The sequence below is a fragment of the Osmerus mordax genome, chromosome 11 (genome assembly GCF_038355195.1).
Source record: "Osmerus mordax isolate fOsmMor3 chromosome 11, fOsmMor3.pri, whole genome shotgun sequence".
In the NCBI taxonomy this organism is placed as follows: Eukaryota; Metazoa; Chordata; class Actinopteri; order Osmeriformes; family Osmeridae; genus Osmerus; species Osmerus mordax.
The window spans coordinates 15237316-15261918 of record NC_090060.1 but is presented as its reverse complement, the minus strand read 5'-3'; the positions used below and the strand labels follow the sequence as shown (position 1 = coordinate 15261918).

At 44.0% G+C, this 24603-nt stretch overlaps 3 protein-coding genes across 10 annotated transcripts; 2 read left to right on the top strand and 1 right to left on the bottom strand.

Moving 5' to 3' along the window:
• Positions 1 to 5675: 5675 nt before the first annotated feature.
• eif4h (eukaryotic translation initiation factor 4h) lies at positions 5676 to 11914 on the top strand. Of its 6 annotated transcripts, none has more exons than XM_067246035.1 (8): positions 5684 to 5807; positions 7699 to 7880; positions 7968 to 8032; positions 8130 to 8226; positions 9525 to 9626; positions 9959 to 10114; positions 10306 to 10421; positions 11399 to 11914. In XM_067246035.1, exons 1-8 carry the CDS (start codon positions 5743 to 5745, stop codon positions 11408 to 11410), a joined length of 795 nt encoding a protein of 264 aa, XP_067102136.1. In that variant the 5' UTR covers positions 5684 to 5742; the 3' UTR covers positions 11411 to 11914. The 6 variants fall into 6 exon arrangements, with proteins under 6 accessions (XP_067102137.1, XP_067102138.1, XP_067102132.1 ...); XM_067246033.1 differs by having other exon boundaries at positions 7693 to 7880; XM_067246036.1 differs by lacking the exon at positions 11399 to 11914 and having other exon boundaries at positions 5676 to 5807; positions 7693 to 7880; positions 9525 to 9596; positions 10306 to 10460.
• Positions 11915 to 13527: 1613 nt separating this feature from the next.
• Positions 13528 to 20898, top strand: rffl (ring finger and FYVE-like domain containing E3 ubiquitin protein ligase). 3 transcript variants are annotated; one of them, XM_067246824.1, is made up of 7 exons: positions 13528 to 13723; positions 15186 to 15371; positions 16728 to 17150; positions 17320 to 17421; positions 18577 to 18784; positions 19018 to 19044; positions 19324 to 20898. In XM_067246824.1, exons 2-7 carry the CDS (start codon positions 15195 to 15197, stop codon positions 19503 to 19505), a joined length of 1119 nt encoding a protein of 372 aa, XP_067102925.1. In that variant the 5' UTR covers positions 13528 to 13723; positions 15186 to 15194; the 3' UTR covers positions 19506 to 20898. The 3 variants fall into 3 exon arrangements, with proteins under 3 accessions (XP_067102925.1, XP_067102926.1, XP_067102927.1); XM_067246825.1 differs by having other exon boundaries at positions 15127 to 15371; XM_067246826.1 differs by lacking the exon at positions 17320 to 17421 and having other exon boundaries at positions 19324 to 20897.
• Positions 20899 to 21583: 685 nt separating this feature from the next.
• LOC136952057 (E3 ubiquitin-protein ligase TRIM50-like) lies at positions 21584 to 24320 on the bottom strand. The gene is made up of 6 exons (XM_067246732.1): positions 23913 to 24320; positions 23458 to 23553; positions 22758 to 22988; positions 22596 to 22618; positions 22371 to 22501; positions 21584 to 22143 (listed from the first exon to the last, which is right to left on the bottom strand). The coding sequence occupies exons 1-6, from the start codon at positions 24318 to 24320 to the stop codon at positions 21584 to 21586; spliced, it is 1449 nt and encodes a 482-aa protein (XP_067102833.1).
• Positions 24321 to 24603: the final 283 nt, after the last annotated feature.

Genomic DNA, 24603 nt, shown 5'->3' with positions numbered 1-24603 from the left:
CTTTAAACTTTTTTTAACACAGCTATTCTTGAAACTATGTACAAACTATGTACAAATTAAGTGTGACAACAGACAATGAATAATTGATTAATGCCACTTGTCTCTAATGATTATTATGGTTGACAACTGCTTCCTTCCCTGGTAGCCTAATGTGTAGCTGATTCTCAAGTGTCCAAGCATCCCTTGGTTCAGTCAGCAATTCTTCTCAAAATCCGAAAATAGCCATCTAAAAACCTATCTCAGCCGTATCACAATCGACCACAATTGACCATGTCACGTAAGAAATTATGTGAAACATTGTCTTTAAAACTATAAATGCAAGAACACTTTGACAAACAACACGCCAAAAAGCAGCCGGTTGCCACATGAGCAGCGCCAAGTCTGCATCTCCGCATACTTCTGTCCCCAGGATTGCTATGACTTAAAATAATTGGTCGTCGGTAAATTGGCAGTGGTGAAAGTATTGATTGAAATTCTGGCCGGTGTTATGGTTGGTGAACTCTGAACATAGGGGGAGGGGGGGGGGGTTCCAGGGATATGCCCCCACTGGAGAAAAAACATAGTCTAGATAGCAGAAAACCAAACATAAATAAAGCCATAATAAATACACAAAATGTATTTAATTCAAACCGAAGACTTTTTTCTGCCTTCTCTGGACGACTACATTGGGAGTGTCGACATGAGGAAATATATGAATGAGGTTGCTGACTATAAAGCAATTGGGTTGCCAAATGCGATACGTCATTGCGATCAACTGGGATTGGCTGCGTTGTATGCCTTTTCGCTGAATTCTGGTACTCGGACCTGTCCTCAACAACAGACGGATTTCTACCAGGCTCTTTCTTCAGGTAACATAATATCATATTACCAATGTTTATCTAACATTTTAATCCTGTAAAACTTGAAAATACGTTTCTTTGTTATTATTTGAAAACTCGGTTTTCAATTCGTGACTTCGGGTAACTGTAGGCTATTGTCTGTCTGAAGGAATGCCGCAGTAGCCTATAGATACTATAAACCCTACAGGTTTTACAATTGGGAGACATAAACTATCGCTGCTGATACTGTTCATTGTAGATATGACATTAGGCATCACTTAATCATGTCAAAGGTCAAAATAACGAAATTGACCGTGCGGATATTCGCCCATGCCAAATTCAAGTGATTGTGCGTTGCTGTGTTTGGTTTTTGAATATATTTGATTAGTAAATAGTCTAATATTACTTTTGGTCCTTTAGTGTATGTTACAGACTGCTTGCATGTGCATAATATCTGTTTTTGTGTGTTTTTTTCAGGCACATTTTATGGGGAATTATAAGCACTCCAGAGGAATGGTTGCAATATAGTTATATTGTGAATCAAAGTTGTATTCGCTCCCCTTTTATTAGCGGATTTGATTTAGTAACCAAGACAGGGTAACAGGCTAAATGAGTGCCAGGACCTCCGAGGATGTGGTGCTTTCTATACCACGCTGCACCTTCAACGGGACTTCCAAAACCAATGGAACGTGTATTGACCATGTGGATCGGTTATTCCAGGCTTTCTCGTCCACTGTGGTGCTCATTGTGCTTATTGCAGTTATCATTGGGATCATTATTATTTCTCTGATTACATTTCATCTCCACAAAAGGAAGATGAAAAAGCGCAAGATTAAAAAAGCCCAGGAGGAGTATGAGCGGGATAACTGCTGTCCTAAAGCTGTGAAAGGGAAGCCAGCTGTGAGGCAGACCATGATGGTGAGACCCGGACAACGAGCGCCCACTGCAGTCCGGAAAAGTGAGCCCAACATGTCGTGTCCAGACTTCGATGTAACGCCTGGTCCAGACAACGGCTCGAAAGCTGACACTGGACACACGAAGGACCGAAATTATAATGGAAATGTTTTGAAATCCGTAGAGGTTTCTTGATAATGCACATCGTGTTTGTCTTAAAACATGTACATATACATACAGTAGCCTACAATAAGCCTATATCCATATTATTTGCAGTAGGCAGATAGCGATAGTTAAGAACTAAGCATGAAACGTCTAAATGATAGTTTTAAGAATAACAGTTGGCGCAGTATGCCACAAATGAAAGACCACAGTCTTCATAGGACGATACGAACACCATAATGACTTTGTACACGTGGTCAATCCATCTATTTGGACTGTAAAATGTGCTGGCTTGTACAGGCGGACTGCAAGAGGGATTGTGGGTGTCACAAAATGACACACATAAGTGGAATTAAATTTACATTTAGTCATTTAGCAGACGCTCTTATTCAGAGCGACTTTAGTAAGTACAGGGACATTCCCCCCGAGGCAAGTAGGGTGAAGTGCCTTGCCCAAGGACACAACGTCAGTTGGCATGGGAATCGAACTGGCAACCTTTGGATTACTAGCCCGATTTCCTCACCGCTCAGCCACCTGATTCCCCTAAATGTGAATATGATTGCTCTAAATGCATACATGCAGTAATGGGGTGGAATTAAAGGCTAAGTTAAGCCTGGACGCTAAGTGTTGAATTGTGTATTTTGGAAATCAACAGCGACGCGGTCCAGCGGCGAGCATATTGGAAAGGCAAAGCTGACAGCTTCATCTTTATAACTATCGTGGCGCTGTCCAGTGCTGAAGTGCTGAAATGATTAGACAATGTGTTGTTGCTACTGTAACAAGATATTTTCTCCCCCTACTCGACGTCATGCATTTCTAAATGCTCCAATGTTTTTTTTGTTTTGGCTTGCAATATCGATGGTAGTGCTTTATTTCCATAGAAAAGGCTTGAGAGAAGACATTATTAGTCACAGGTTTAATTTGGCCTTTTTATTATGTATTCATACACTCTCAAAAGGGGAAGCTATACAGAACTGTTCTAACCATAGAAGAACCCTCCAAAAGGATACAAATAGAACATTTATCTCTTGAAGAGGCTGGAACCCCCACTATCTGGAACGCCTATAGGAGACCTTTCTTCAGAAGTTCAATTGTTATGAATTGTTACACAACTTATAGCACCCTTTGGAGTGAAGACTACAAGATATATACCGTTTCTGTTCATTAAACTCAATTATATAATCATATAGGACCTTTTTCTTATGTCTACTTATTCTATTTTTGAGACTGTTAATGTACTTGCTGCTGTTAGTAGTTAGCCTGGTATATTTAGCCTTGTTCTTCTAGTCAGTGCACTGTATACTAATAGCGATATTTAAGTGTTTTTAATGAGGCATCCTGATTCATACATGTATCAGTTTCTTGCATTTGTTCTGCTTTTTGGATCACATCAATACATATTAATAATTTCAGTTTTAGAATGGGAATATTGAAGTGTACCTTATGTAATCTAATAAATATGTCTAAATTCTCTTTTTGTTTTGTTCTGCAGAAAAACAGAGACACATGGGCATTTGTGGGACAATCATACCTATTTGCCAGAATCTGATTGACAGCAACAAGTGTTCTAGATCTAGAGAACCCTTGTAAACTGATTACTGTCAATAAGCCTAATTACATGTCATTTAATGTAGTTTCAATTAAGTTATTATGAGATATGACTCATTAAATGAGCTGTGACTGGTTTGTGGCCAGTGCTTCTCCAGGTGGACACCATCACGTGAACAGTTTTGTCCTACCAATCTTGACCTTAACTCTGAAATTAACCCTCTGTGTAAGAAAGTTAATATCACAATCTCTCTCATATACAGTAGGCTGTTGCCTACTGTGGAGGTGTGATTGACTTAGAACATTTCATGGTGGGCTGGCAAATATGGCTCTCTATGGCACCTGTAATCACAAAACTCAAAACATAAGTTGTGCCCATGGATATAACAAACGGTGTTGCAAACAAATGGAGGATGTGCAATACAACTAAATAAATACTTACACACAGTTAATGAAACAAATAAAATCAAACATAAAATATTCAGCCCTTTATCTGAAACTCACTGGGAGACAACATATCTGGCAAAGGTTTTCTCCATTTGCAGTCTTATGACAATAAGCCTAAGAAGGGCCTGTTGTCCACACATATTTGTTTGAGCCTCCTACTTAAAACACAGATAAGGCCAACAGACTTATTTATAGCACTTTTAATCTGCTGCGGGTTTTCCTAGACCTCGCTATCAAATAATTGCATCTTGCCTTAGCGTTGTCAATGGGAGCTTCACTGCTCAGCTTGTGGACAGAGACAAGCAGGCTTCCCCCCCCCACAGTTTCTCCACTAGGACAATGTCCCCATTCAAATAGTGGAAAACAAAACACTAATCAATTAGTTTCAGTTGTTTCACTAATCTGTTATTCAGACTCTTTCCATAAATCATTTTGTGAAAGGGGGCTTCGTCATTTTTGTTATAATCCAAATCACCAGAGTGATCTTAATTACAGTATTATGTTGATTTGGAGTCGGCTAGTTGATTTCACACACAGTACAAAGATGACACCACCTATATGTCAGAATGAACATCTGTTTAGATACACACCACAAACACAAGCCCCATAGCAAGATTCTCCAATCCTGGGCCTCGATGGGCACACCTGTTTCAAATGAATGGGTCGTTATCCAGCTATGTGGAAGCCGGGTAATGACCATTCATTTGAATCAGGTGTGCTAGAGCAGGGAAACATCTAAAACATGCAGGACAGCGGCTCTCGAGGACCAGGGTTGGCCACCCCTGCCCTATAGCAATGAGTGACTCAGAGGTGACTGCTCAAAGATATGAACTCAATCATGTGTGATTCACTACCAGTTATTTAAAGTACCTCCCACCTTTATCCATCCAGCAAAAGATTATATATTTATGTTTTATATGCATATTTTCCATTTTGTTGTACAATATGTACATTGCAGATATGTACACAACCAACACATTCACAAATAGAACATCAAGTGATGGTAGACAGATTCTGTATGTAATCTTGAACCTGATTGCATAAATCACAATCTCAAGAGCCTTGTTTTTGTCTGACGTTTTAAAACGAATTCTGATCAACCATTCAAGGGTGTTTTGTTTTCGTAGCATACTTGGAATCTAACTCACTTAGTTGCAGTCCCTTTCATTCTTGGCAGCTTGACAAGCACATAATTAGGACTGTATTGACAAAACCAGAATTATTGTAGCCTATTACAAGGTTAGGGTTGTCCTGTACATCACTGTGGACTATCATCTCCATCTAGTGGTTAATAGAATTACTTCTTATACCAAATCAAAAACGGTGATTACTTTTTCACCTGTTTTATTATGAAAAATGTGGGCTACGTTTGGAATGTTCATTTAGTTTGTCTAGCACAGGATACGCTGTAGCCCAATAATACAGTTGTATAATATGTGTACAAATTATAAGGTTGTAATAACTAAGATTGGTTATATGAAGACCACCAACATTTGAGTAAACGGTTTGCAGAGGCGTGAATATTATCAATAAAATACTTGCATCTTTTGTCTTGAATTTCAAGACACCGTGGAGCTGATTCAAACGCCAATAATAGCCTAAGGCAAAGTAAAATTAGAATACATGTAATGACAAGCATACGGCCTGCTAAATATAAAGAGCTAGTCCATTTCGTGTCATTTGAAACAAGAAGTGATAAAAGGTTCAAAGAATAAAAAACGATTAATTAAATTATTAACTTCGTCTTTGCCTTCATGTCAACCACCATCTGCACAATAGCTCAGGCACTGAAAAGACAACTACTTCAGCATCAGCAACTATATTGAAGGTCCTTCTTCCCCCTACCGCTTTCTCCTGGACAGCAATCACGGCAATGGCGGATTACGATAACTACGATGACAGGGATCGGGCTTACGGTAGCTTTGGTGGAGGCCGTGGGTGAGTAAATGCCTCTGCATTTTGAGGGTGTAAGTGTTGGAATGGGACCATGCAAAAAATAAATATTGTGTCTCACGAATGTGAAAGCGTGTTTGAATTACTGTGCAAAGGTAGGCCTGTGTGAACCAATCCAGACAGGCTGTACCTTTTTAGCTGCGCTAGCAAGTAACCAGGCTTTTAGCCGCTTATATGAATGGAAGACGGGGTTGAGGGCGTGGAAAACTCGTGGATTGGTAATGCATAGCTAGCTGCTGCCTAGCCACAGCAAGACCTTTGAGCATGAGGTTTTTCATTGCGGAACGCATGCTACTTATTATTAGTCAGGGTTATGCAGTACACACCGTGAACAAATATATTACAACCTATCGACACGCATGACGAGTTAATTAATCTTGCCAGCATGGCACTTGGCGCCAGCGTTCCTAAAAAAAACATCCCACATGGACTGCATGTTGTGCTAGTAGTCAGCAACAGTCGTCTGTGCGGAATGGCCGACCGTCTAAGCGAGCTAGCTAGCAACTACTAGCGCGTGATGGTGTGAACCTGCAACATTCCTGAATGCTGTAACTGCATATAGCTAGCTAATCACTGCATATGTCGGTTTAAGAAGGGCAATGAATTGATAAGTAAATCAGTCCCCTAAAAACAATCTAGCTGGCGATTGGTATCGCAAAGCAATAAACAAGTCAGTCTTTAGGTAGCTAACTAGCATTTGGGCCCTGTCTGTCTCGCCTCCATTATTCATCACGTACAGTCAGAGCAAGTAAAAGGAACACTCTAATTTCATAACACTAGCACACAATTAGTCATATATGCATTTGCGTTCTGTGCCCGATTGACACTCAATTGGCGTTTCATACCTTCTTGCTATTAACTACATTATCTCGTAACTAATTGCACCTAACCACGCGTTTATGCCACGCTTTCAAGGCGAAGTCTTTTAATCAGAATTGCCCAACACATGAAGTTGAAGAGGAATCCAGTTAATAAAGCTGGAAAATGTAACTGTAAAACAATGCAATGACCCACGTCATCCAACTGATTAGATCAAAACATTTGGGGATGCGACATAAGGTTCGTGACCATGACATGTTTATCACATCCCGACCGTTGGCTCCAAGAGAACGTTAGTCAAGTTTCCCAGTCTAGATAGAAAACTTGTCTCAAAACTAGTAGCTTGGAAAGACTAATGTGACCAACTGATCCTCCAAGCTACAGGAAATTCTGAGCCAAGTCTATCTTCAGAATATGCCTTGTGGTCGTCCAGTTTGGTTTGACTCCAAAGGAATGCTGGGGGTATGCTCTACCCCATCTGCTTTTCTCTCAGCCCTGTCTTCAGGTTTGAGTGGCGCTGCCAGCAAGGGAGCCTCATTGGCTTTTGGAACCACCTCACCATTCCCAATATGTAGTGGCGGCAAGAGCCATGTAAAGAGAACATGTTTTCTCTTTGCGTGGCTCTGGTGGCGGCGTCTCCATCTGAAAAAGACTAAACATGGCATACGGGTTGTACTAGATCACTTATTTTGCTTACACCTTAGAACTTTGCAATGTTTTGTGAAGTATCAACTTCTTGGTATCTTCTATATAAGACTTTGGCCTACTTGCATCATAAAATTAATATTTAGATTAGACATGTTATGTACATGATATGAAGAGTACAAAAGAATTTAGCTCTTATGCTAAGTACAAAGTAAACTAGTATCCATCTAATCCTTTGGTCTGAGAATTCCTTGAAGAGTAATCATCTTGTGATTGTTGGTGTGAATTCAAATTACTTGTCTGACATAAGGCATAAGTATCTTATCTAAGATATCTTATATGAGCATAGTACTATCATTCTAGGTCGGTTGTCTGCACTCTCTCATGTGGGGTTTGTTTTCCCCAGACCCAGAGGGGGCGGCGGATCTGGTGGACCCCGAAGGCAGAAGGAACTGCCCACAGAGCCCCCCTACACAGCATATGTCGGCAACCTGCCCTTCAACACTGTACAAGGAGACATAGACGCGATTTTCAAAGACCTTAACGTCAGGAGTGTCCGACTAGTCAGAGACAAAGAAACAGACAAGTTTAAAGGTGAGAACCGTCATGTTAAGTGCTTGAGGCTTAATCATATACTGTTAATGGTATATTTCTAAGTGTGAATCTTTTTTACCCCTTTAGGTTTTTGTTATGTAGAGTTCGATGACTTGGAATCCCTAAAAGAGGCTTTGACGTATGATGGTGCTGTGAGTACCTATAATATGCTATTGTATTTAAATATAACTTTGTTTCATTATTTTTTTTCAATTAAACAAATATGTTATCTTTTGATTTTGTTACCAGCTGCTTGGAGACCGGTCACTCAGAGTTGACATAGCTGAAGGCCGAAAGCAAGAGAGGGGTGGTGGAGGAGGGTTTGGCTTCAGGAAAGATGATCGAGGTACCTGTTCCACTTTAATTGTCCACCTTTCAACTTTCTATAAACTATTGCATACATACACTCAATATTCAGTCATACTCAAATCCAAGGCTGTAATTAAGCAATATTTACACTAGTTATCATTTTACATGAGCTTTATTGCCTTCAAGATTTGTGTAGTATGAAGTCATGATATCTAATTCTTACATTCATGACCAGTAAAGCTATCAAAATCAGAATTGCGTTTATTCGCCAAGTAAGTGTTCACAAACAAAGCATTTACTGTGGAGGGCAGGTGCATACAGTTAACATATAATAAACATATTGAATCTTAAAATGCCTTACATTTAGCCACAGACTTGGAACTGAGAATACAAGGAATGCCATTATTCATCCATTCATACTACATCTTAACTATGACTCTCCCTTTGTGTGTTTGCTGAGTTGTCTTGCTTACGCTGTATACCTAGCTAGAAAAATATTTCCCCCTATTTTGTCTGTATTCTGTAAACTACAAACAACAGGTTTTTCAATAATTAAGATTCCATACAGGTGTATGAGATCTTCTAATGGTAATTTTAATTAGTTTGTAAACCCTTACACATGCCCAATAAACTGATTTAGTCAGTGTTTATCCTCTTTTAGATAAAACGGCTTATCTATGCCAATTACATTTTCTTTAGAGGCACTTGAAGTTGCTTAATCACACTTCGTCATTAAGTTCACCCTTTCAGTTTTCACCCGTTTAGTTTGAAGTACTATTCTGGGCTTCTCAGTACCATCTAAGCTAAAACATTTTCAGCAAGCACACAAACACATCTAGTGCCTTAGCCCTTCACCAACAAGATCCATCCTCGTGCTTTCTCTCCTTTTCCCTCTAGTGCTTGAGCTCTTTTCTTTTTACCTCAACAACTTCTTACCTTCAGATGTAACTTTTCCCAAAGCCGCCGGTCCTTTTCTCTACTTCTAGGAAAAGAGGACTTCTAGCAGCAGAGGCTTTCGCTGTAGTACTACTAACCCTCTGCATGAACCTGTCTTCGCTATCCCTTGGTCCCTAGCTGGAGGCGGCCTGGCCTCTAACCCCTCCATCATTTACATTTAGTCATTTAGCAGACACTCTTATCCAGAGCAACTTGCAGTAAGTGCAGGGACATTCCCTCGAGGCAAGTAGGGTGAAGTTCCTTGCCCAAGGACACAACGTCATTTGGAACGGCCAGGAATCGAACCGCCAACCTTCTGATTACTAGCCCGATTCCCTAACCCCTCAGCCACCTGACCCCGTGTCACCCTGTGTTAAATTCAGCCCTGTCCCCTCACAGGCCGTGGCGGCACTCGCGGTGGTCCCAGAGGAGGGCGCGATTCCAGAGATGACTTCGATCATTCTGGAGGAGGTGCGATGAGTGATGAGTCAAGCAGTGCAGGTTGTAGAGTAATCCACTGGGGGAAAACAAAAAATTCACTGTGTTCTCTTGTAATGTAAATCGTACTGTCAAAATCGTCTGGCTTCTAATGGTATGTGCAGTAGGCATGTGACGTTTCCCCCCCTCCCCCTCAGGTCTACACAGATTCTGCACAGAGGGTTGTTGTTTTCTCTCTGTCATCCTCCCCCTCGTAACCATTACAGGAGCTTCACCTCATCCTCATTAGTCGCGTTGCAGGACTGCTCCAGGTGTGGGGACAAGGACGGGTGTTTAATCCAGGACTTGCTAACTTCCGTTTCCTGCTGTACGTTTCTGTGTGTACGTACATACAGGATACAGAGACGACGACTACATGGGAGGGAGGGGTCGAGGAGGTGGTCGCCCTAGTGACAGAAGGGGAGCTGGCGGCGGCGGCGGTGGCGGAATGGGACGTTACAGAGATGGACCACCTCGCGGGGGCCAGACAGACTTCAGAGAACCCTCTGACGGTGGCACAATCTTTCCCTTTTTTTTTGTCCTCATAGCACTAGGCTCAGGTTCATCTTAGCCCCAAAAGTCAGATGAGGCATCTCGCTTCTAGAACGTTGAGATTTTAACATGCCTGACTGCCCATTTTTACAGCGCTAAGCTTTTGGTTGTTGACTCATCATTTGTGTCGTTGTCGTATTTCTCTCCGCAGAGGAAAGGGCACAGAGACCGAGGCTACAGCTGAAGCCACGCACAGTGGCTGCCCCTCTAAACCAAGTCGCCAACCCCAACTCTGCCATATTTGGTGGAGCAAAGCCGAGGGAGGAGGTAATTCCCAAAGACCAACCCTAAGAGACTGTGGCCAGGTCTTGGAGCAGGGGAGGGGAGGACAGGGACAATGTTAAAAACGAACAATGCCAACGGAACACGATAAGGCTTCCGTTAGCATTCCTTCCTGACAGTCGAGCAGAAAAGACCTCTCTTCCTCCGGAGTTCAGTTTGAGCAAAATATTTATTCAAGAAGGAATAAAAGTCCAGAAATACACCACATACACTCTTTGAGAAATTATACAACACACCTGCACACTTACACATACGAGCAGCTTGTGAATGCATGTCAAACTGTTCAAATGGTTTTTACCTACACCTCTGCTTCCGTGTGATTAGTGCCTGCTTTTGTCCTGTAGTTCTATTGGGGGAACAGTCATTCACATGTTGGTGCAGTAAAAGAGACATTTCAGCTACAACAACAACAAATCCCAAATACATTTTAGATTTAGATTTGTGTTGTATGATTGACCATATTTAAGACGCTTGCATTGTATTGATATGGAATTGCCCCTCTGCTTCAATCTGCGGAGGCATAATTGATCACCAATGAAGTTGGAAATGGTGAACTTTTCTCTGATGCTTGTGTGGTTAGCGTCAGGTACTTAACCCACTGAGCTGCTTCTTAATGAGGCTGAGAATTATGGGTTATTGCACCCTCATTGTCTTAAGAGAATGTTCTGGATCCTTCCGCCCCTCCTGCTCCACACACCGCTTGTTTAGAAGGTTGTTTCTTTTATAATTCGAGCCCTCCAACGTCATGATTGGCGTGCCAAGATGCATTCTAGTTATATTGTAGTTTTCTGAAAATAGTGCAAAATATCAAACAATTTTCAGTGGAGACGTTACCTATTGTGTCTATCCAATTCCAGTGTAGGATTAGTTTGATTTCTTGTCAAGTCGTTTGTGAAATCCCAGCATTTTGAACCTATCTAACAGTTTGTTTTTTTCTTGTTTTTTTTCCCCTGTTCTTAAAGAGTGCAGAATAACTGCATTATTCTGGAAGGCTACACTGGATCGACTGGCTTTGTTCCCCAAAAATCTTTCAAAGACTTCTTCCAAAGAAAACTGGTGGAGTCAGGCACTGGGTTCCTTACTGCTCACTAACATACAGCAGCATCTAATTGGGTAAAGAGCAATTGGACCCAAGGTTGCCATGAGGGGCGGGGCATAGGCATATGTGAACCTGACCCATACAACACATCAAAAGGAACTCTGGACAGTGGCTTCAGTTTGATTCTGTTGCCTTTGGGTAAGGAAGTTGATGTGTAATGATCTTACCTTTCCAAAGGCAATCGTTTTGTGTTCACCAATGATTCGCCGTTTTAGACATTGCCGTTAAGGCTGCTGTTTTGGTCTTTTTTATATATTTTCCTGCTAAATTTCTGCTCTTTGTGAAATGATTATCATTTCATAATCAAAGTTCCACTGTCTTAAAATATTAAATGATTACAATGCCAAGAAAAAAACAGAACCGTTATTGTTGTCTGTGTAATTTTGGAACCCAATTTTGAAAGATTTTTGATCTTAGTCTGTTGAATCCATGCGAAATGGCTTTCTGTAATAATGGAGTATCTAGAAGAGCAAATAAATGCTCACTTGATTAAATCAAAACATGGTTTAGGTAATGCTACAGTCGTTGTCTTGCAAAGTTCTTCCACAGCTTGACAGTTAATGCATTTTATCCAAAACAGAATGGATCACTTAAACCACTGCAAAATGTAAAATTTTTAACATAGGAAATGTGCTGAAAAAAAAACAGAAAAAAAAAACAAAAAGATTCAACTGCTCTCATTTGTCCGACGGAAACTCAGCTAAGATGTGCTGTAGTTTGCCTACTCGTAGATCAAGTGTAGATTGCTTTTGAGAATTTGTGTGTTGCAACCATTTTTATTTACATTTTACTGGATATGAAATTGAGAAAGTGATACTTTTTCTTACTGTACTATAGAAGGATCAGCTGTTTTTATTATTTTTTTGGTTCATTTTTCCTACACTGTTTGGCAATAAAATGTATCATCTTACATTATTTCTTAAGAATCTGTTTAAATTTTGGGAGGGGTGAGTGAGGTGAGGCATTGGAGAACTTCTTAACAATATTTAGTTAAGATGAAGACCTTGTCAGTTGTCAATTTAGAAATAACTCTCCCCAAGACTCTTCTTTTTGCCAGTGGGGAATTAAAATCTCATCTCTACCAACGGCACATGCAGCTTAAAGGAGATATTTTCCAAAAGCATGAAGTGAACCTTGTTCCCAACTCCAGTGCTTTCCCCTCAAGATTTCTATTTTGCTAAATAATGCAGAGGATGATGTTAAACGCCATTGGGGACAGCATACTATGCACCGGAGACCACAGTAGCTCGACATGCTGGGATGGATCACCGGGAAAAAGATTGGGCCAAGTTGAGTAATCATGTTTCTGTGTATTTCAGTCGGGGTGGTTTAGAAATGGTTAATCTGTGTCCAGGTAACCGACCCACTGGATCTCTTCATTTTTTTTTTCTGCAAGAGTATGAAAATCAGGCTGAAGAAGTTGTCATTCTGAACCAAGAGTTGGCTTTGCTATGAGCTGGTGTGTATTGAGGGCAGGTGCTTCAGGTGGAATTCATGTCCATATGACCATCACAGGATTTGGTATTTTGGTATTTAATCTTTTGAATAAAACAACTTAATTGAATTATTGCCTCTGTTGCTGCTCAAATTTAGAGCCTTTTTTATTAGATGACGGTACCAGTATGAAAGGTTTTGCATGAAGAAAAAACATTGCGTTCACATTTAATCCTGAGCAACGGTTAAAAAGATTGACTATTAGGCCATTGTGTTGACCATATTTGTCAATAAATCTTCGCTCCAAAGTCAAATCATGTTTTGGTGTGTGTACAACATATTACATAGTTTGTTACTAACAAAATATTTTGCACGTCAATCTCACCTGCTACTGTAGGTGAACCAATAGGGAATCACTTCACTCCAGCAGAGGACGCTACAATACTGGTTTTCATCAGAAACTTGTCTAGTGATTTAAAACTTCTCGAGGCAACATTTCAAGTTGAACAATTAACGAACTGACTACCGACGCCAGAGGGAGGCTGGGGGAGTGTCGAATGTCACCGGGAGTCCAATTCTTCCTGTTTCGTTTCTGATCAAACTTATTTGCTTTGTACCAGTCAGAATACCAGTGAGAACAAAGTTGAATAGGTTGTCAGCCAGCCATCTGAAGAGTTGTGGGAAACTTGCTGTGCTGCTCGACAGAGGCTGGCACGCTCTGGCTGTTGTGCCTTGCCTGGCTGACCGTTTCAAGGTAAGCTAACATAGCGCTGCTAGTCCTGCTAGCTCCTCAGCTTTCGAGCTGTTTGACAACTTTTCTAGCTAGTTAGCACATTGTTATTAGCTTAGTTATTAGGCTAGTTCCTTTCAAATACATAGGTTCTTAGGGGGCGTTACTCGACTAGAGGTTAACTACATTGTCTGTTGTTTTGGTATAAATAATGTTTTTATGATAGCTACTAGTTAAAGTAATTGCTAGTTAGCTAGCATACATCATCATAGCTAGTGCTAACTAGCTGGACTAGCAAGAACGAGTGAATGACATTAGCGCTACGCTAAACTACAGTAGACTAGCCCAAGACTACCTAAGTTAGTATGTGATTGTACAATTCTCATAAAAGTCGTAAGATAATTAGTTGTGCCAGTAGTCATCATACTCTCTCTAGTGGGAAGTTTAGGCAGAAATTGTTTTAACCATTTCAGTTGAATGAATCCACACTGAAGACCACACTAATCAGTGTCCTAAACTGCCTTTAAATACTTCTCATCTGTCCATACCAAAACTGGAGTGTAAATCCACACATTTCTTACCCACTTATTTTTTCAGTTATAAAAGTAATTTTTGAGAGACGAAAGATAATCCAGATGGGGCTATCAGATAAACTGGAGTGAGAAAGACCTTAAATCCCTGAGGAACTCTGTCACTTTCCCCTCAGCTGTTTTCTGTATCCACTGACCTGTTGTAGTCTGGTGGGATGCATGGCCTTAGCAGCTGTTGCTGTGGAAGAGCTTGGTGACCTAACTGTCTGTTCTGCCTAGTTTTGGTCTCCATGACAGCACAGGTCTCTAATGCAAACAACCACCTGTGTATTACATTTGTATTCTGCCGCTGAAGACAGGTCTTACATGGGATTCATTGTTTTACCAAAGTCCACGTTAATGGAAAATGTGGGTAGGAAAGTTAATTTACAGTAGATTAAACAGATGTCCAACATTGCATATGGACAATGCTTGCCTAATTTGTGATTTCCTCTACTTATTAATAACTGCATGCAGTAATAAAATGAGTCACACATTGAGGTAAGACAAGGTTACTGGTTGGAAATGGTCAGAAATGTGTCTGAACTGGCTGTAGGCCTAGGCCAGCTATCTTCCCCAGTAGGTAAATAGGAAGATAGGGTGTCACAGTACTGAGAGCTGTGTGACTAGCCTCCTGCAGCTGAGACGGCACACAGGCCGTGAATTAATGATAGGAGCCCTGTTTCTGTGTCCTAAGGCCAGATACCTGCTCTCCTAGCTGGCAGCATACTCACTGTGGATCCCATTTCAGTGTCATTGATTGAGCCCCAATAATGTAAACATTAAACCTACATTGATGTGCGGTTAGCGAAGCCCCTTCAACTCCTGTCTCTCAACCATCTTACTGTACATTCCCAGTGTTTGCCCCGTTCCCCCCCCCCCCCCCCTCCTCTCCACACTCCTCACTGCGTCCCCAGGTGAGGAATATGTTGGCGTCCTGCTGCAACTGGTTCTGTCTGGACGCCGCCACCGTGGAGGATACCAACAGCAGCACTCGCCACCAGGCCTACACAAATTCAGGCTACAGCAGCCACCCCTCTCCCCCGCTTGCGGACCCCACGTGCAAGGCCTGCGGAGGCCGCTTCGACACCCCAGCCAGGAAGGTACAGAGGGACTAACGTATAGAATAGTCCCACAAACACTGAATTTTCCACTCATATACCAGCCCATTGTGAAACTGAACAGGCCCAAGGGCCAGAACTGAATGAAACATATCTAAACTAATGTATCTTAGGTGTTTAGTATGTTTGATCAAGCCTACTGACGGAACGTGCTCTAAAGAAATCAAACTTCAGCTGTCAGTTACCGTTCATAGCAATGTAGTAACACACTGCTTTGAAGTTCAAAAAGATTTTATTTTAACTGCATCCTTGATAATGAAAATTTAAGTAAATTACTAGTTTACCACCCCTGGGGTCTGTATTACTTTACAGTGAGAGAGATATATATACAGTTCCAGTCAAAAGTTTGGACAGAACTTGGGAAAATGTGTCCAAACTTTTGACTGGTACTGTATATCGTGAATTTATTTCACATGAAGTGACATGTTTTTTAAACTTAGAAGCACGTAGGCATAAACAAGCTGATGCTTTCATCATCAGTTCCCCGACGTGTTGTCTGACCAGGTGATGTCGTGCTTTGTGAAGCCATAGCTCAACGTGACAGGATGCTCTGTGGATGTGGGCTCACCAGGGAAGCCATGAGTGAAAGGCCTGGAGCCGGGCTCACATACCTGGTGTCAATATCACACCCTGTTGTTCCATAGTCCTATCAAACATCAGGTTTTCAACGTCTGCTATTTAACACATTCTACTGTTGCAACTGAAGGCCACTTGGCGAGGGGTACTTTTCAAAAGCCTTAAAAAAAAAAAAAACTTAAAAATAATCATCACAATAAGTAGTTCTTTCCCAGTTAGGATTACATTTCGCTACAAGAGCCAGACCTGAATGTAGCCTGTTGTCAAGGCCTCTCAGTGGCCGTCACAGCCGTGTCTACGCCTTGAAAAGGAATGTGGTATGTTCATTGGTCTGCGTTGTACCGACATGCGTCAGAGCTTGTCAGCCCAAAAAACGATGCTTGTTCTGCTCTAGCCTCTGCTATTGTAGTTATTTCCCCCCCCCCCCCCCCCCGTACAACCTTGTTTACACTCCCCCTTCCTCTCCTTTGTATAGCCGGACTCATACAGCCAACTCAGGCTTGCTCGATGATTATTCCAGCTGGGTTTGTGTCTGTCTAAAGGACATTCTGTGTTCCCTTTGGCCTGGCTCTCCATAGCACTGAACCTGAGCTTACTGCCTTAGAGGGTTTTGGTCTGATCTTAGTCTTGCACACCTGGTTTGGTTTATTTGCTGTTTGATGAGATGATTCAGATGATTCAAATGGTGTTGGAGTGAAAACCTGCAAGATGGCTGCTCTCCGAGAGCAAGCCTGCATGCTAACCTGTCCTGCTCCCTACCAGCATGTCTGCATGGACTGTAAGAAGACCTACTGCGCTAGGTGTTCGGCCCAGCTAGAACCTCGACCGCGGCTGTGCCACACCTGCCAGCGTTTCCATGGCACCCTGTTTGAGCGCACGGAGCTGATGAAGTTGAAGGTGAAGGACCTGCGCGACTACCTCCACCTGCACGAGGTGTCCACGCAGATGTGCCGCGAGAAGGAGGAGCTGGTGGAGCTGGTCCTGGGCCAGCAGACGCCGCCTCCGCCCGACAACACGGGACCCCAGACCCCAGCTCCAGCCTCCACGACACAGCAACAACCCGCTCCGGTTCCTGCTCCCATCACCACGGCACCCATCACCACGGCACCCGTCACCACGGCACCCTCCACTCACGCCGACCTCCCGGAGCCCGCCCACCAGCCACAGGCCCAGGAGGACAATGTGGTGAGTCTCCTGCAGACTTGCTTGACCTGTCATGCTGCAGCCTCCTAAGCACGTACCATTTGTTCCCCACATTTCCTGTGTTGCATGCTCAGTAACAAGCCCCCCCCCCCCCCCGGCGGTGCATGGACGTGCTGCTAACTGTGTGGGTGTGTTGGGCCTCTGCTTGTAGACTCCAGCGTCGGTGTCGGTGAGCTCTGGTCCTGAGGAGACACCAGACACTGAGGCAGACACTGAGGCAGACACAGAGCTGCAGGCAGAACAAGAGCAGCAGGTACAGCCTGGTTCTCCCCACCCTGCCTCCACCTAGTCCTGCTGGGCTGGACCCAGCACTGTCTAGGTGTCTAGTCTGGTTCACTAGATCTCAGGAAATACCTGAGCCCAGGACAGTGCTGGGCCCAGCACTCTCCTGGACCCAGCACTGTCCTGGGCTCAGGTATTTCCTGAGATCTAGTGAACCAGACTTTTCACTGAGTGTTTTACCGAGCAGACTCGACAGCTGGATGAAGTTTAGTTTCTGTTTCCAACAATGCAGACTTGGGCAAATGTGTCTGCTTGCCAGTGCTTGTTTGTTGTTGGTTGATACGTGGTGGCGTTCTTGTTAACTAAGTGTTTTGGTTGGTGCTGAACATTTTGTCTTTGTTGACTGAACCATGTGATGTTTTGTGTCCCTTCTTCAGGACATTTGGAATTAATGGGTTACATTTATTTCAGGAATATGGGTATTAATTGTGTTAACAGTCCATGGTGTGTATGCCATAGACCTACTATAATCTGTTCAACAACGCTTCCCAGTTATTTAGCAAGTTTGTGCCATAAATGTAAAATTATTATCCCAACGGAGGATAACATTTCTACTGGGAATGCCTCACGTCTTGTAACCAGCTGAGTAAAGGACCATGTTACATGTTACAAAAAGTAGATCTATACGTTAACTGCTCCTACAGGTTGGTTGGGGTGATGTGGGTCCCTCTCTGGGTCTGTTTGTGCCTGGACCTGTTCCCCATTGTCTAGCTGTGTTTTGTTGTGATGGCCGGATTGCCATTTCTGCACGGTGGGTTCTATTATTCCCCTGTCAGAACGTTCTCCTCGCAGCTGAGCAGTGGGGTTATTCTCATCTCCAGTGACGAGTATCAGAGCAGGCATGGCATGTGGCTCTTCGTTCCTCAGATTCCTCATTGTGCTGTGAAAACTGTGTGACCTCAGACCAAGTCAGGCTCGCCCCACTCCCAGCAGCGTCAGGGAACTTGACCGCCAACTGAAACAGCTGCTGTCCGTCATGCTGACACACACACACACATCTCCTATCAGGAGTGGTTGAATTGTATCTCCATGTCTGTGTTTCTATAGTCTTGAGGTCTGGAGTTTCAAATGTATCTTGACCTGTGATCCCTCTCTCTCTCTGTCTCTCTCTGTCTCTCTCGCACAGTCGGACACGGAGGAGGTGCTGGCGCCTGGCCGCCGGGCGTCCCTGTCTGACCTGGCCTCGGCAGAGGACATCGAGGCCCTGAGCGTCCGACAGCTCAAGGAGATCCTGGCTCGCAACTTTGTCAACTACAAGGGCTGCTGTGAGAAGTGGGAGCTGATGGAGAGGGTGACGCGCCTCTACCACGACCAGAAGGACCTCCAGAACATGGGTAGGAAGTAGGGGTGGGAAGCTGTTGGTCCCTCACGAGCCTGGGGGGAGTGGGAGTAGTCGACTCCAGCTCTCTGGAAATGCCTCTCATACATCAGCAGAGAGTCATTCATTAGACCTGAACATGATACACTGCAGTACTACAATGCTTGAATACACCATACAGGTTGTGGTAGGCCATGTTTCAAATGCTTGAAAGCTAAAAGTTTATTTTGTTTTCTCCTTCTCGTCCAGTTTCGAATACCATTGACGGTACTGGTGGTGAGTGTCTCTTTTTCTCTCCTTCATGCGATGCCAGGATGAAAGTTGACACTCTTTCCAGAGTGATCTCAATCGCTAGGCATGAGGCGGGTGCACAATTGCAGTATCCCTGACCGCACATGCTAGACTCGCATTAGGAACAATCTGAATTAGAATTCAGATTCATCCCACACTGTCGAATGACAGTGTGGGATGAACAGTGTGTACACACACAGTATGTACTGAATAGAAGTGTCCCTGAGTGAAACAACCTAAGGGTCCTTCCGTCTTGCTCTCCAGACCCCAGCACCACCCCAGGCATGGAGGACAGCCTGTGTAAGATCTGCATGGACTCTCCTATCGACTGTGTCCTGCTGGAGTGTGGTCACATGGTCACCTGCACCAAGTGTGGCAAGCGCATGAACGAGTGCCCCATCTGCAGGCAGTATGTGGTGCGTGCCGTGCACGTGTTCAGATCCTGAGCGGGCCGGGACCTGCTCAAGCCTTCATCTCCCCAGACACTCCAGCGCCCCCCCCCTTCCCTTTACTGCTCCCTGCTGGATGACCACAGAGACTGAACTCGACCCCCACCCCCCTCCTCCTCCTCCTCCTCTTTTCTGCCAATAAACCACACAAGCCCCATGACTGGAAAACGGAACTACTTTTAATGACTGGACTGTCCAAGGTGAGCCACGCACATGAGAAATTCCCTTTAAATCATATAATAAGTTGCAAGCAATACTATGTTTTTGGGATCTTTTTAAAGCGAAAGAGAAAGCTCTTCAACAGTCATGGGATGTTTGGGCCTAGTGCTGTCATTGCTGCAAATCAAGCCTTAAAAGTCTGTCCTAGTGAATAAATGCAGGGAAACTCTTCCATAATGACTGTGAGCACACAGTGTACTAGTAGTGCCTTAAGGGGTTACAGCATCCAATGTATTATATTGGTTTTTAGAAATCACTTAACAGTAACTATCAGTTCAAGGCTCATCTCTTTAGTAAAACTGAATGTATGTCAAAACAATGTTCAGTTAATCTGTGTTTTGCCCCTATCTAGTTGCACTGGAGCGTCTCTGTTTTAACATAAAGCTGCTTTGTATCCAAGCCGGTTAATCAAGAAAAACTGTAAACCGAGAATGTCACCGCACATTGGTCAAATATGAGTCTGTAGTCAACACAAAAGGACTTCCTTAACTTTTCACAATGAAATCTACCACCTTCCAACACTGTGTTTGATAAGACATCCGTGTTGACGAATGGTGTGTGCTTGGCTAGATAACCATGCTTGGGAGGCCTAACTGACTAGTGAGTCATTGTTTATATGAGGGTAAAAACGGCCTGTGAAAATACTTGTTTGTGCTCTGTATGTTTTCTGTCGTGATACTTCGTACGGCACCAGAGACTTCTATGTGACTGCATTGCACTAACCATTAGAGAGTAGGAAGCTGTGTTCTGTGTCGAGTCATCAAGGAGGGTCGAATGAAAATGATTTGTGTGCGTTCACTGGCATGTTCTGCACGGTTAAAAGAGGCAGACCTTTTCATCTTTTTTATCAAAGGAGAGGACTTCTAATGTTTAATTAGTATGGACTCTGGGTTTATTTGAGTTCTAGATTGCAATTTGTTGCTGTTTTTCCTCAATATATTTTTAATGACTGTGAAGTTTTGTAACTAGTTACTAAATATAATTACACTTATGGACCCAGAATTTATATATGATACTGTTCTCTCTATTTTTATATCATCTGATATAAACAGAATATTGAGCCAAATCTGTCTTTAAGATTTTCTAAAAGATTCTTTCAAATGAATAAAAAGAAAAACTACCAAATGTTTTCTTGTGTGCATTCTACTGACCTTTTTATGATAAATATATTTCTAAAAAGCTTTTTGAACAACGCCTCCTTTTTTATTTCTGTTTTGATACTCATTGTTCTTGAATCTTGTTTATTCAATTCAGGATAACTGGTTTTCTCCAGTCTTGAAGCTCAGAATAGAATGTGCATGTGCAGGAAGTAGAAATCCTATGAATTTCTATTTGTTTGACTTCACCTGCACAAAGACCCTGACTTAAGTTCAATGCACTTTAAAAGACTGGAAGCCTTTTTTTTGGAAAGTACCACTTGAGAAGATAAAATACTGATTGGATCATATGACTGAGTCAGACTGACATAAAATACACAACTTCTGCCCTCTGCAGTTGCACCGTACACTTCCAGGTCAGTAACCGTATTTATTTTTATTTGGCAAACAAAACAGCAATATTTATTTCTGTCAATTTAACAAAATATACATAGGCTACTAATGGTTTCCATTTTATATAAATAGAAAAGGAAATCAACTTGGATTGACAGGCAGGAGAAACCACACTTTCCCGAAGACTGCCTGGTTGCTTGTCACAGAAACCCATTCCTTAGACAACACCAGGGGGTGGTTTGCATGACACAGAGAATGAGCGCCACCCTTTGGTCATCAAAATGATTACAGAAAGGTAAGTAATACATTATCATTAACATTCAGGGGCTGTGCTCTACCTTATTACCCATCAGGCACTTGACCCCATCATCTGTCACTGTCGGTCTGAGGCAGAGAGACAGGTTGTTTATTGGCTCCTCTCTCATGCCAGCAAACATCGAACAGCGGGTAGACCTTCCCCTGCAGCTCACTGCGGAAGGTGTAGATCACCCCGAGCTCGTCAGGACTGTCAGCATTGTAGAACGTCAGCGATCCACCCTCGTAATCCAGGAACATCCCGATCCTGGCGGGCTGGGTGGAGAGAGGTAAGGTGACGCGGGGGGTGCTGAAGGCCTCGTACACGCGCCCTTCCTTCAGACCTATCAGCCACACACCACTTTCAGGGCTCTTAGGCAGCTTCCCCTTCCTGTTGGCGGTACCCTTGATCAGGCCCAGGCGCCACTTTGGCTTCTCCCCGACAACGACCTCCCAGTAGTGCTTCCCTGAGGAGAAGCCTCTGCTGGCCAGGACGCAGTAGCTGTAGCTGAAGCGCTCAGGGTTGTTGGCCAGCCTCTTCAGGAGGGCTCCACACTCCACCACGGTGTCTCCTTGGCTGAGCTCCAGCATGGGGTGAGCTGTCTGGGGATCCAGTTTGAGACACACGGGGGCTGCAGACAGGGAAGGGGATGGGGGATCACACACACACACAGTCCAACACACACACACACGGTCCAACACACACACACACACAGTCCAACACACACACACACACACAGTCCAACACACACACACACACACACAGTACAACACACACACACACACACACACACAGTCCAACACACACACACACACAGTCCAACACACACACACACACACCCCTCTCACAAAGCCTTACCAGGCAGAACCCTCCGGTGTAATCTCTTCCACACTGACATCTTGATATCGCTGTGATTGAACCCTGGTTTGAAGTTGATGGAACTGTAGATCTTCTCTTCTCTCTGTTGTTTTTGTTGACATTCTTTGAATCTTAATCAAAGGTCAAGCAAGAGAATCTGTGAGTCACAAGACCTAACAGCTCATCCAAGTTAGACTGTTCGATGCCTAGGTGTATGTTCCTTACCTTGGAGCAATCGAGCCGTATTTCTACAAGGAGAGATCAAAGATAGGATTATTTCACTGTCTACCTTTTAGTACGACTTGCCGCATTGTTTTCTTATGGACACTCGCGGCGTTACAAAAAAAAATCCTCGAGTCTCCAGCGACACTGCGGTCTGACACCCACCACGATGAAGTCCAGGTGACTCTCGTTGCTCAGGGCCTCCAGGGTGCCCTCGGCCTCCTGGAACTTGGCATGGGTGTGTGTGAGGTCGTCCGCCTGGCTCTGGATGGAGGAGATGAGGCCTGCGGCTGCGCTCTCCACCCTGTGCATGAACCCAGCCTCCTCAAGCTCCAGGCAGCGCCGCAGCTCCCCAAACTCCTTGCGGATCACCCACTTCAGGACGTCCGACTCATTCTACATTTACATTTACATTTAGTCATTCAGCAGACGCTCTTATCCAGAGCGACTTACAGTAAGTACAGGGACATTCTCCCCGAGGCAAGTAGGGTGAAGTGCCTTGCCCAAGGACACAACGTCATTTTTGCACGGCCGGGAATCGAACCAACAACCTTCTGATTAATAGCCCGACTCCCTAACCGCTCAGCCATCTGACTCCCAGAGAGTCAGATAACTGTTCTAACAGGGAGGGGAGCAGGCACAAGCAGATCTCAGAGGTAAGGGGCGAAGGAATGTGTGCATGTCAGGAATTACTACACTTTCTACCAGCAATGAACTGACGTGTGTCTCTCTGATTGGACCACATTTTGACAATGTGAAACGGCATGCGAAGAATTGTGTCGTTGTTCGAGTTGTGCTCTTTACTAACTACGTTTATCCCACACAGCATTTGGCAGCTTAAAAGTCTCTGCACGATGACACCTACTGTAATGCGAGATTTATTGTAGGCCATTTTACAAATCTGCTCCTCCAGTTTCCTCTTCTGTGACTGGAACTCTGTCATCAAACAGGATATGTCCTCCTGGGAAATCAACAGAGGAGGATGGATTTCAGGATAGATTGGGACAATTTCTCCCCAGGGTCACATTGACTTTGTTTTTTTCTCTTTCTGTTTACAGCTCTGACCTCGTCACTGCACACAGTAAAGGAAGGACCTTTGGTAACCTCCTTTGGGTTTTCAACACTTGGAGATGACAGGAAGAGCCATGCATCATCCACCTTAATCGGTAATGCTGAGTCATTGCATTCGTCTTCGAACTAATGAATAAACACGAGTGTCGATAAAATGAATAATGTAGCCTATCCTGTTGATATTCCCTCTACTTTCCTCTGCTGTTTATTGGAGATAGATGGAGGCCAAGGTCAGGCCTCAGTGCTTACCTTCATGCGACTGTACACGCTGTGGACAGGGGTGATGTTGTGGCAGCGGTGCGCCCCTATGCTCCCACACAGCCCACAGATAACGGTCTGGTCCTCCTCACAATACAGACTCAGGGGGTTGTGGTGCTCAGGGCAGCTCTCCGTCCTGGAAGGCCCTGCCCCGCTCATCTCCCTCAGGGAGTCCACGATCCTGGCCAGGCTGACGTTGGGCGGGGGGCTGTCCCCATCCACGGCACAGCGGCAGACTGGGCACTGCAGCTGTCCCAGGGGGTCCATGGTCATGGAGCGCACACAACCCCGGCAGTAGGAGTGGCCACACTGCAGCATCAGCGGCTCTGCGAACACCTCCAGACACACCGGGCACTTGAGCTGTTCCTCCAGGGACTGCAGGCTCTCTCTGCGGGCCATGTTCACCCGGACATGCTCAGGCAGGACACGCGGAAATGTCGCTCAATGTCAAAAGCCAGAGCGGCAGAATATATCCAAGGTTTTGAGTGTGACAAGACCAGGGTAGACCTGCGTTTCAGGGTTCCTGACTGACCACAGCAACAGAAAGCGTGTCCACAGCCGGACTGTGAGGACTGACGCTAGCCTGGTCTCTGGTCCTGGGGAGATAAGGGTTGGATATCTGGACGCTCTGGTGACTGTGTTCTCATACAGCAGAAACACAGTCAGAGGTCACCTTCAGACG